Source organism: Rhinatrema bivittatum, chromosome 1 (genome assembly GCF_901001135.1).
Source record: "Rhinatrema bivittatum chromosome 1, aRhiBiv1.1, whole genome shotgun sequence".
Lineage (NCBI taxonomy): Eukaryota > Metazoa > Chordata > Amphibia > Gymnophiona > Rhinatrematidae > Rhinatrema > Rhinatrema bivittatum.
This window is the reverse complement of record NC_042615.1, coordinates 570,271,033-570,284,442: the sequence shown is the minus strand read 5'-3', so window position 1 is coordinate 570,284,442 and position 13,410 is coordinate 570,271,033. Positions and strand designations below refer to the sequence as shown.

Here is a 13,410-nt window from a genome sequence, read left to right as displayed (position 1 = left end):
TCCTGAAGCCAAATTGTGAGGGGTGAAGTATGTTGTTCATTTCAAGGTAGTCAGAGAGCTGGGAGTGGATGATTTTTTCTATGATTTTTGCAATGAACAGTAGGTTGGATATAGGACTGTAGTTTTGCAGGTTCTCCGGGTCTAGGTTGTTCTTTTTTTATTAATGGTTTAATAATTGCTGATTTTAGGGATTCTGGGTATTTTCCTTCAGTGAGGGATAGGTTAACTATATTTGTTATCATTTGGTTATTGAGGTTTCGATCAATTTGATTGATGGTATGGGGATGCTGTCAATGGGATGGTTTGCTGGATTCATTTTTTTGATGATTGTTTGCATTTCCAGCAAGGAGGCGAGGTTGAAGTTAGGCCAGGTTGTTGTCAGTTTCTGTGACATTTTTGAGGTTTGGGTGTTTGTGTTGGGGGTATTATTTAATAGCTTTTTTATTTTCTCGTTAAAGAATTCTGCAAATTTGTTGCTTTTGTTTGCATCTGTTGGAATTCTTGGCTCGTTTGGTGATTTGATGAGGTTTTGTACAGTGGAGAATAGCATTCTTGGGTTATGTTGGTATTTATTTATTTTGCTCAAATAGAAATCTTTCTTCTCATTGTGGATAAGTTTTTTGTAATGTACTAGTTGGGTTCGGTATGCGGTGAGTATTTTATAATCATTAGCCTGCCAACCACCTTCCTATGTTTTAATAGAAAATCCTTCTTTAATCCAAATTATAGTCCCAGATGTTATAATCCTGCATTGCAAAACACTTATCTTTTCATTCTCCCAACGATGCCACGTTTCAGACTTCGTCTTTCTTCAGGGGGAAATGAAAGATCATCATGTTTGGAATATGCTTAATTTAAGATTGGTATAAGAGCTCGGGTACATTGGAATAATCAACAACAGGAAGAATACAGCATAGCAGCAAACAAGTTATGCTGTTTATTTATTTATTTATACATACACTTTTATACACCGATATTCGTAAAAGCACCATATCGGTTTATATCATAAGACATTAGAACCAAAGTATAAAAAACATAATACATAGTAAAACAACTCTAAAATACATTTTAAGATACCTTTAAATAATACAATCAATAAAATTTAACAGAGCTCTAACTGCCCTTAAAACTAATATTTAAAATAAAATTACAATAAACTAAAATTTCTTTTTCTTGTTCTTTTTAAAAAATATATATTTGTTCTTTTTTTTATACCGACGTTCATGACAAGTCATAAATAATCAAAATTAAGGTATTTTTGGATTAAAGAAGGATTTTCTATTAAAACATAGGAAGGTGGTTGGCAGGTTAATGATTATAAAATATTGAATATTAGACTGCCAATTTATAATGTACAAAATATGAAACCACAACCCCTTTCAAAAAAAATTTGAATAAAAATGTTTATTTGCAGATTTAGAGATTGGACATCTTGTTAATAAAAGTATTTTCTAAATACAATTCAAGTACCCTTCCTACCCTTACTCAATAAGCCTTCGCATGGTTAATGCAACTCCAACATTGCTCTCTGCTTCAACGGCAAGTGGAAATGTGGAAAAGAGGATTTGCATTCAGATAATTACCAACAAGGACTGAACTTCATAATCTGGGTAAACAAATAAGCATGGGCATAGCTTGCTTATTACGGCAGTTACTACCCTAAACCAATTAAGCCTGATACATCACTTTGAATGCATATACGGCATTGCTCTCTACTTCAACGGCAGGGGGAAATGTGGAAAACAGGATTTACATTCAGACTACATCCAACAAGGCACTGATCTGTGCAGTCGGGGAAAATAAGCATTGGGGTTACTTGATGAGGTGATTACTACCCTTAACCATTAAGCCTTTTGCTCACCTTTGATGCAACTCCAACATTACTCTCTGCATCAATGACAGGGCAGGGCAGGAAATTTGAATCAAAGTTACCAACAAGGGCCCTGAACTTGGTGGTTGATGAAACAGATAAGTATGAGAAAATAAGTGTGGGAGCTTGCTGGGCCAATTGGTCTTTTTCTGCCGTCATTTCTATGTTTCTATGTAAGTATATGAAGTGCTTAAACTGTTGTTCAAGGTGATTTTTTTCTTTTTTTCAGTGGTAGTGTACCTTATGCTATCATCTAACACAGTTTAAGCATATGCACTTATTTTTAGCAACATAAATCAATTTTCAAAGATAATGTATACTGGTGCTTTGTGTTCACAAAATGGCTGGATTTTTGTAGACTTTGAAATAGTATGTCTATTTCAGAGGCTGTAAAACTGTCATCCTGTTGGAATGAAAGGCATGAGTAATGAAAATCATGATTAATAGCATATGCTACTTGATAAAATAGAAAAAGAATATAAACAACCGATTTTCCTGCTTTTGCAACATGTTCAATTATCATATTATTTATAGATATAAGTTATGGTTAAAAATAAAATTAGGCCTAAACAAATCCTTGTTAACAAGGCTGCACAGAGAAAGCAAGTTTGCTTACCATCCTGTTTAAAGTAAGCAAACTTGCTTTTTCTGTTGATAAGCAGGTTGAATTAGACATTACACAATGGGGAGTCTCAAGCTAAGGGTTGCAGTGCAGCATTCACTTAAAGGAGAACTTTAAAAAGCAAAAGTTGCTTACGGAAGGGGGACCCCTGCTGGCTGCAGGGTTAGTGCCATGTGTTCTCAAAGGCCAGCAGGATGTTAGTCCTCACATATGGGTGACATCATCAGGATGGAGCCCAATCACGGAAAACTTCTGTCAAAGTTTCCAGAACTTTGACTGGCCCCTACTGGGCATGCCCAGCATGGCACTAACCCTGCAGCCAGCAGGGGTCCCCCTTCAGTCTTATTTGAAAGCTACAGGCAGTGCCAAAAATAAAATAACAAAACATTACGAACCCAACACCGCGGGGAGGCGGGCAGGTTTCGTGAGGACTAACATCCTGCTGTCCTGTGAGAACACCTGCTACAGGTAAGCAACATTTGCTTTCTCAAAGGACAAGCAGGATGGTAGTCCTCACATATGGGTGAGTACCGAGCTGAGGATGTCCGAACATGCACCAAATGTACCCCAAGGCGTGCAACAGGCACAACAACTGGGGTAGAATTTTGTAGAGGGCATTCTGAACCCCACCGGGCAGGCGAAAGGGTGTAGGTACGTCACATTTGAAATAAGTTACGCAGGACAGACTGGCCGAAGATGGACTCTTGTCTTCCGGCTTTGTCCAAGCAATAGTGGGCTGCGAAAGTGTAGAGAGAACCCCAGGTGGCAGCCCTGCAAATGTCAGGAAGCGGCACCGATCATAGGTGTGCTACTGAAGTCGCCATGGCCATCACAGAGTGTGCTTTAACGCGGTCTTGAAAAGGAATGCCTGCTGCTGGTAGCAAAAAGATATGCAGTCCGCCAACCAGGAGGAAAGAGTCTGCTTACCCACAGGTTGCCCTAATTTGTTGGGATGGAAAGAGACGAATAACTGAGTGCTCTTCCTGTGGGCAACTGTACGGTCTAAGTAGAACGCTAGAGCCCGTTTACAGTCAAGGGTATGCAGAGCCTGTTCCCCTGGATTGGAATGGGGCCTGGGAAAGAAGGTAGATAGTATGATGGATTGATTAATGTGAAACTCCGAAACTACCTTGGGTAAAAACTTAGGGTGAGTGCGAAGTACTGCCCGGTCCTGCAGGAGTTTAGTGTAAGGCGGATAGGTAACTAGGGTCTGCAACTCACTAACTCTGCGAGCTGAAGTGATAGCTAAAAGGAAAATCAATTTCCATGTGAGATATTTTAAGTCACAGGAGTGAAGAGGCTCGAATGGTGGTTTCATGAGCCGACCAAGAACCAGATTAAGGTCCCAAGAAGGGGCCAGAGGACGTAAAGGTGGCTTGATATGGAGCAAGCCCTTTAAAAAGCGTGTTGCAAGGGGTTGTACTCATATAGGAACATCCCCGACACCTTTATGGAAGGCGGCTACCGCACTGACATGCATTCTGATTGAAGAGGTCTTTAAACCTGACTCTGTCAAATGCCAGAGATAGTCCAAAAATCTTGGGATTGGACAGGAAAAGGGATCAAGGGACTGCGAGGTGCACCATGATGTGTACCTTTTCCATTTATAGGAATAAGATTTTCTTGTGGAAGGCTTCCGTGAAGCAATCAGGATATGAGAAACCGAATCTGAAAGGTTAAGTGGTTGAAGGATTAACCTTTCAACATCCATGCCGTCACAGACAAGGCCTGAAGATTGGGATGGCGTAGGCATCCGTTGTTTTGAGTGATCAGTTGTGGGTCCGTTCCCAAGGGAATGTGCCTGTGGATGGAGAGATCCTGAAGTATTGGAAACCACACTTGGCGTGGCCAGTGAGGTGCTATCAGGATCATGGTTCCCTTGTCCTGACGTAACTTCACGAGAGTCTTCGAAAGAAGAGGAAGTGGAGGGAATGCAGAGAGCAGACCGGTTGCCCATGAGAGGGAGAATGCATCTCTGGGCTGAGAGTGCTCGCTCCGAATGAGGGAGCAGAAATTGTCGACTTTGTGGGTCTGAGGGGACGCAAAGAGGTCTGTCTGGGGATAACCCCATTGTTGGAAGATGAAGTCCACTACCGTGGGGCTGAGAGACCACGCATGCGGTTGGAAGACACGACTCAGCTTGTCTGCCAAGACATTGTTCACTCCCGGCAAGTAGGTGGCCCTGAGGTACATCGAGTGGGAGAGCGCTTCCGCCCAAATCTGCGCAACTTCCTCACACAGAAGGAAGGAGCCTGTGCCTCCCTGCTTGTTGATGTACCACATGGCCACCTGGTTGTCCGTCTGAATCAGGATGACGTGATTTGACAGGCATCCCTGAAAAGCCCTGAGAGCATATCAATTGCTCGAAGTTCTAGGAAGTTTATTTGATGTTTGGCTTCCCCTGAAGACCAAGACCCTTGTGTCTGTGGATTGTCCACGTGGGCTCCCCACCCGAGGTTGGAAGCGTCGGTGTTGAGGATCTGGCACTTGAAAGGGCAGTCCCTGGAGGAGATTGTTGTGATTTTTCCACCAGGCGAGAGACAGACGGAGTGAGTCGGTGATGTGGACAATGGTCGACAGAGGCTGAACAGCTTGAATCCATTGTGACCTCAGAGTCCAATGCATGAGCCTCATGGCCAGGTGGGCCATTGGTGTGACATGGACTGAGGATGCCATGTGTCCTAAAAGGAGGAGGAATTGGCGAGCTGTTGCTGTATGCTGAGACTGCAACTGGTGAGCTAGAGACACGAGAGTTAGTGCTCGTTGTCGAGGCAGGAAAGCCTTTGCTTGCAAGGTGTCCAAGTCTGCCCCAATGAACGACAAGGTTTGAGATGGGACTAAATAGGATTTCTCATAATTGACGAGAAATCCTAGAGAAATTAGAGTGTGTAGGGTCAAATTGAGGGACAACCGAGCGGCTTGCTGGGTTGGAGCCCTGATTAACCAGTCGTCAAGATAGGGGTAGACGTGAACACCTTCTTTCCTGAGAAAAGCTGCGACAACCAAGAGACACTTGGTAAAGACTCGTAGTGCCAATGCTAGGCCAAACGGAAGCATGCGGTATTGATAGGGCTTTGGGTCTACTAAAAACCTGAGGTACTTGCGATGAGCTGGAGTTATCGCAATGTGTGTGTATGCGTCCTGAAGGTCCAGAAAGCAGAGCCAGTCTCCTCTTTGCAGAAGAGGTAGAAGCGAGCCCAAGGTTACCATCTTGAACTTTTCTCGATGTAGGTACTTGTTGAGAACACGTAGGTCCAGAATCGGACGAACTCCCTCGGATTTTTGGGGGATCACAAAGTATTGGGAATAGAACCCTAGGCCTTGCTGCGACAGGGGGATGGGTTCTATTGCTCTTAACTGGAGAAGAAGGGAAAACTCCTGCTCCAGAAGGACAGAATGGTCGGATAGTCTCCATGCTTTCAGAGGTCGTGAGTCCGGTGGAAGAGCAAGAAAGTTTAGGTGGTAACCCTGAGCAATGATTGCTAGCACCCATTGGTCAGTTGTGATTGATTGCCACATGCCGTGAAAGTGGCACAATCGACCTCCCACTGGTATGCTTGGCAGAGGAATCAGGCTGCTGCTTTCCAATTGAAAGTCAAAAACCTGAAGCAGGCCCCGGCTGGGGAGCTGCTTGCGGCTTTTGCTTTTGGGCCTGGCGAGGCTGAGGTTTTTGAGAAGGCCTCGTAGTTCAGTACCTTGCTGGTGGAGGATAGTACTTCCTTGGACGGAAGAATGACTTCTTAGAGTCCTTCCTAAAGGTCTGTCTTGAGGGGAAGTCAGAAGGTATCGATGAGAGCTCTTTAAGGGTCTCATGATGGTCCTTTAATTCAGCCACTATTTGCTGGATCTGTTCACCGAACACATGGAAGGTCAGACAGCCTGTCTTGTACTTCTTGGTGAAAGTCAGAAGATTTGAGCCAGGCCCATCGTCTTGCCGAAATGGCAGCTGCAGACACTCTAGTAGAGGTGTCGAAGATATCGTAAGCTGTTCTTATCTCATGCTTTCCTGCCTCAAACCCCTTGTTGACAAGGATTTGAAGCTGTTGTTGGAATTGGTCAGGTAATAATATAAAGTACGTATACCTCTGTTATTAATTCCAACCATACAACCTAAAACAGAGGACTCGGCATAACAATGATAATATATATTTACATATATTTACATTGTTATGTAACCATAACAATGATAATATATATTTACATATATAATGATAATATATAATATATATTTACATATAGCATATGATTGTATAATCAATATTATTTTGTATGTAGGCTATTGCAGCCACGTTATAACATCTTATATAATTTATATCACTAAAAAGCTATATGTTGGGCTTGTCAACATTGTATGGTATTGGTATATTTAAGAGTCATTGGTATAATTTTAGGGTGTTATGGGTATGGGTGTATGAATGTATGGGATGTATGGTGATAGAATGATGATGCGTCGATGATAGTTTTAATATGTGATGTTCTTTAGCACATGTTGGTCCTAATTAATTAAAATAAGAAAAAAATTTTCAATAAAATTATTTGAATATTTATTGGCATTATATTTGTGCCGAGTCCTCAATTTTAGGTTGTATGGTTGGAATTGGTCAGGCAGGGTTTCAGAAAAGTCCTGTATCTGCTTGAAAATGACCCTATTATATTGGGTCATATACAGCTGGTAAGCAGCAATTCTGGAGATGAGCATGGCCCCTTGGAACACTCGTCGGCCAATATTGTCTAGGAACTTGTGTTCCTTAACAGGAGGGGTAGATGAGTGAGGCTTCGTCCTTTTTGCTTTCTTTTGAGCCGATTCCACTACCACTAAGTGGTGGTCGAGCTGAGATTTTTAAAAGCAGAGGGCTGATTGTACTAAATAGGTAGTATCAGCTTTTCTATGGACTGGGGCAACGGATCCAGGGTTTTCCCAGTTCTTTTTGAGGAGATCAAGAAGAACTTGATGAATGGGAATAGAAGTGATGACTTTAGGGGCATCCAGGAATTGGAGGAGCTCCATCATCTGGTGCCTATCATCCTGCTCCGTCTGAAGCTGAAAAGGGACCAACTCCAACATTTCCTTCACAAAATTAATGAAAGAAAGGTCCTCTGGAGGAGAACGCTTTCTACTTTCAGCAGGAGAGGGAGGTGAAGGTAAGTCATCGGTGTCTGTGGAAGTATCATCACCCCAGGTGTCATAAGGATCAGCAGACTGACCTGTAGGACAAGAAGAGGGTTGGATACCCGAAGGCCCCGGCTGAGGCTCCGAGAAAATCGAAGGAATCGCTGGGGGTACCGTGGACGGCCTGAAAGGCATCGGTGCCGGTATTGAAGGCATCGATGGCGCCGATGTGCGTTTCGCCCCCAATGAATGAATCTGTGGCGAGGGACGAAATGGCATCGATGGCTGAGGCAGTACTCCCGAAGGAGGAATGCGGAACGGTGTTTCTCCTCCCGATGAAACAGTCAACGGGGAGTGCACCGAAGCCATTGGAGACCCGGGAATCACTGGTGGAAGGGCGGTCATGAGCGCCTCCATCCGGGATAGCAGCGGTGCCAGCGCTGCTGTCAACGGGTCGGTGACCTGTTCCACTCTGTGCCGGTTTTGGTGCCGGAGGAACCTGGAGCCGTTGCATCGCCTTGTCAATGGCCTCCTGGACCAGCTGGTCCAGTTCTTCCCGGAGACCTGGAGCAAGCAGCCCCGGCTCCGTGACGGAAGAGGGAGGCGGAGGCACAGTCGGAGGGACCAACTTTACAGGCGGAATCACGACTCCAAAACCCCGATTGGGTGAGGGTGGCCTTGATGACCCGGTCGCAGGAATGGTTGGTGCCATTCCTGGACAGGGCTTCTTCGATGGTGGCTCGGACGGTGGTGAGGTCGATGATTTCGCTCCCTCGACGGTCCGAGACTTACGATGCTAATGGCGATGTTTCTCCCTACGATCCCCTCGATCTTGAGGGGGAGAAACGGGAGTCGATGGCCGTGAAGACGTCAATGGCGGACGGTCACCGGACGGTGGTCGATGCTGGTGCGACTTCGACGGTACCGGTTCCGATGACGTCGATGCGATGGCCATGGCGTCGGGGTGTGAGCACGGAAGAGGAGTCCCATCTACTCCATTCTGGCTTTGCGACCTTTTAGTGTCAAGAGGGCACATTTGGTGCAAGTCAGGACATCATGCTCATGGCCTAAACACATTACACAGACCCCATGAGGGTCTGTGATAGACATGGTACGAGTACAGTCTGGGCACCGACGAAACCCCGATGCTATGGCCATCGAAAAAAATCGAGCCGCGGTACGGTCGACGGCTAGTAGGCCACAAGGGCCAAACTCGACGGTAATCGACAAAAGACGGTCAAAAAAACTTACCGAGTACCGCGACCTGAGAAAAATTAGAGGAGGGACCCCTGGGGGCAATTTAAGTTTAATTAACTGTGAGGAAAATTCCTGTCAGCAATCTCTTCAGAGCTCCTAAACCGCGAGGCTACTGCTAAGCGGAAAAAAGAAGACTGAAGGGGGACGCCTGCTGGCTGCAGGGTTAGTGCCATGCTGGGCATGCCCAGTAGGGGCCAGTCAAAGTTCTGGAAACTTTGACAGAAGTTGTCCGTGATTGGGCTCCATCCTGATGAAGTCACCCATATGTGAGGACTACCATCCTGCTTGTCCTGTGAGAAATATCTTTTTTGAGATGCGGCGACCAGAACTGTACACAGTATTCAAGGAGCAGTCTCACCATGGAGCGATACAGAGGCATTATGACATTTTCCATTTTATTCACTGTTCCCTTTCTAATAATTCCCAACATTCTGTTTGCTTTTTTGACTGCCGCAGCACACTGAACCGACGATTTCAATGTGTTATCCACTTGACACCTAGATCTCTTTCTTGGGCTATAGCACCTAATATGGAACCTAATATTGCATAACTATAGCATGGGTTATTTTTCCTTATATGCATCACCTTGCACTTATCCACAATGGCCTTATCTTCTCTAAGTGCCCCTTTAACCCCCTCGATCATCTAACGGTCCAACCGACTCCCTCACAGCCTTTCTGCTTCGGATATATTTGAAAAAGTTTTTACTGTGAGTTTTTGCCTCTACGGCCAACTTCTTTTCAAATTCAAATTTGTAAGATGAGTAGCATTTTAAGAAAACAGGAGCGATCAGAAAAAGCACATCTGTTATTGTTAATGTGTTTCAAATTAAACTATTTTATGCATCACAGAATAGCACAATCATTAAACAAACCATAGCAAAGAAGGAAATTATAAAATGGTCCTGTTCAAAAGTTTACATACCCTTGAATGTTTGGGCTGATAATATACACTCAAGTTGACACACACAAGTTGAGATGGGCAATGAATGGTAGGTATCCACACTTGTGCCTTGTTTGATTGTAATTAGTGTCTGTGTATAAACAGTCAATGAGTTTCTTAGTTTTTGAGAAACCCTTGTGCATTTCATCCAGGACTGCATTGACTTTAGTGGTTACTGAAGCATGGGGAAACAAAAAGAAATGTCAAAGGATCCGCAAGCAAAAGTAGCTCAACTTTATAAATCTGGAAAAGGATTTAAAAAGATATCCAAAGATTTGAAAATGCCAATCAGTAATGTTCAAACTGATCAAGAAGTGGAAAATTATGGGTTCAGTTAATACCAAGCCAGACCAAAAAAGATTTCAGACACAACTGCCAGGAAAAATTTGTTGGGATGCAAAGAAAAACGCACAAGCAACTTCTACTGAAATACAGGCTTCTCTGAAACAAAGTGGTGTTGGTGTTTCAGTATGCACAATAAAAAGATATTTGAACAAAAACAGGGTGCATGGTAGAGCTGCCAGAAAAAAAGCCATTGTTGTACCACCACAAACAGCCCGCTTACAATATGCCAAACAGCACTTAAGAGAAGCTTCAAAACTTCTGGAACAAAATTATTTGGACCAATGAGACCAAAACTAAACTTTATGGTCACAACCATAAATGCTATGTTTGGAAAAGAGTCAACACCATCCCTACCGTGAATCATGGAGGTAGATCTCTGCTTTCTGGGGGGGGGGGGGGGGGGGGGGGGGGGGGGAGTGAGCTACAGCAGCACAGAGAATTTAGTCAAAATTGATGGCAGGATGAATGCAACATCTTCTCAGAAAATATTGGAGGAGAATTTGTATTCAACACCCAGGAAGCTGCGCATGGGGTGCACTTGGACTTTCCAACATGACAATGATCTGATACATAAGGTCAAGTCGGCCTTTCAGTGACTGCAGAAGAAGAAAGTAAAGGTTCTGGAGTGGCCATCGCAGTCTCCTCAATGTCACTGAACCACTTTGGGGAGAACTGAAAACATGCAGTTCATGCTAGACAAAGAATTTACAGGATCCGGATGCTTTTTGCCAAGAGGAACGGGCAGCTTTATCACATGAGAAAATAAAGGGCATCATTCACGACTATCACAAAAAACTGCAGGTCGTCACTGATGCACAAAGGGGGCAATACATGATATTAAGAACTAAGGGTATGCAAACATTTGAACAAGACCATTTTATTATTTCCTTTATTGCTATGGTTTGTTTAATGATTGTACTATTCTGTGATGCATAGAATACTTTAACTTTAAACCCATTAAAAATAACAGAGATGCTTTGTCTGATCAGTCATATTTTCTTAAAATAATACAAATCGTACAAATTCTGCTAGGGGTAGGTAAACATATGAGCAGAACTATAGGAAAGTGCAGGAGAGAGGTTCTAGAAGCTAAATTTAGACTCCTAGGTAGGAAACTGAAATCCAAAACCTCTAGGATTGCAATCTCAGAAATGATCCCCATTCAACATGCAGAACTCCAGAGGCAGGTTGAGCTCCAGAGTCTCAATGCGAGGATAAGATGATGGTTCAGGGAAGAGAGTTTTAGATTTGTTAGTAACTGGGGAACATTCTGGGGAAGAAGGATCCTATTCTGGCAAGATGGACTTCACTTTAACCAGAGTGTAACCATACTGCTGGCACCAACCTTTAAAAAAAATTGAGAAAGCAGCTTTTAAACTGGATCTGGGTTAGCAAAGCAACTTGATTAAATCAAAATCTGAGGTGGATGCATTGGTAGCTTTGACAGAATTGAATGTCTGAACACCTGGGATGCTTTGGTATGCTTCGACCAGTCTTTTGAGAACTGCATCAAGGAATCCGGTGCTGATCAACGATACTGCATTGGTTGCACTGGAGCTGCACCATGGGTCCTTGCTCCGTGCATTGCGGGATGACATGATATCAGATCCAGAGTACAATGTGATCACAGGGCAGACGCGTTGGAATGTATTGAGGCCACACGCTTGCTTGGCGTCAAATCATCAAGCACACTGGTGCGTCGTGAGTCAAATGCATTGGAGTTCCATATGTCGAGTGCATAAGTGGATCATGCATTGAGCACTTCAATGCGCCACGCGTCTATTGATCGCATTGGTGGAAGATGCATTTGGCAAGTTGGTGCACCGTGCATCGTCAATGTTGTTGAATCTGACAATGGCCGTTTTAACGATGCCAGCACCGATGCACCCAGCTTAGAATGTTTGTGCTTCGTCGATGCGGATTGTGATTGTTCCAGGGATTGATGCCATTTCAACATCAGTAAAGACATCAGGTGGAACTTAATCCCATGGCTTTAGCCTGAGCAGATGAGGGAGCTTTTGATGAGTACCTGCTCAAGTATTTTCCCAGCGAGGCTGCGCTGTGGGACGAGGACCTACTGCAACTCCTAAAAGAGTTACGAAGTTCCTTGATACAAATTGCTCTGGACCTCTGTGAGCATGGGGCATCCATCCACAGGCATAGCAGTTCTTTTGGTCATGTTCTAGTAAACAGTTTGTGCCAATGCGTGATGGAGATAATTTTCCAAAGATACAATTTTTGAAATCACTCACCTTAGTTGATTTCTTCTTCTGTCTGGACATGGTGAAAGAGGCACTGAAAAGTGCTGTTGTTGGACCGACAAAGGCAGTGAAGCAACTTAATAAAAAGATACTGAAGAAAAACTACTGAATTGAAAAACGTTAAGGATTTTAACAGAAAAATTAGGAGAAACAGAATTCACATCCTTGCTGTGCTTGAACAAAAAATGAGTGAAGAGACTCACAAGGCAACCCTGCGCAGGAACTCCCACCCATATGTTCAGAATAGCTTATAACTCTACTAGCTTGGAGAGGCGAGTCCGTTCGGTGCCACTGGAGGCAGTCACCCCACATTTAATGGCTAATTCAGCCTACTTATTGACAGAAAAAACATTTTCCTATCTTACCTGTTAAATTCATCTAAACACAGGCGGAGAGTCTCATAAGTTGTTAGAGAAACCTCGCACTTTCCTTGTTTGACACGGCTAAGTTCAGTGTCCCTTTTGTTGCCATGTAAAACAGCAACCCTAAAGTATCCCCATGTGTCCAGTTCATCCTTCCAGTTAAACAGCACAGAAAGAGGAGTCACAATCAGGAACATCTGAAACAAAGCATTCAAAAAATTCACTAAAATTACTCTTCAGGCTCTATGCTGAAACTCTATCAACTATTTGATGTTGAAACAGACAACATATAAATAAGTGGCACAATATTAGTTTGGGCTTAGTCCAATGACTTGGACCTACATGCACATATCTGTCAAAGAACTATTTGGGGTGCAACACTTACCATCCACAATGACAAAAATGCTGTTTCCACCTATGTCTGTTAACCTATATAGCTCCAGCTGGCTTTACATTCAAGGCGCCTACTGTCAATGTACTGTATGTTTTTGAAGATAGTGTCACATTTTTAAGGGTTTCACTTTCAAAATGTTTTCCCATAGATACAGAACACAAGAACACATTTTGAAAATACATCCTTAAAAGTTACTAGCAAAAGAAGGCTAAAACAAACCTATACCCTCCTGCCAATGTGAAGCATT

At 43.5% G+C, this 13,410-nt stretch overlaps 1 protein-coding gene across 7 annotated transcripts in view; it reads right to left on the bottom strand.

The window, feature by feature from the left end:
• The window catches only part of ERCC6L2 (ERCC excision repair 6 like 2), a 427,384-nt gene that overhangs the window by 354,473 nt on the left and 59,501 nt on the right, over positions 1–13,410 (bottom strand). For all 7 annotated transcript variants that reach the window (XM_029617631.1, XM_029617627.1, XM_029617610.1 and 4 more), the window contains one exon: positions 12,773–12,966. In XM_029617631.1, the coding sequence (XP_029473491.1) occupies positions 12,773–12,966 (194 nt within the window). The remainder of the gene's footprint in view (positions 1–12,772; positions 12,967–13,410) is intronic.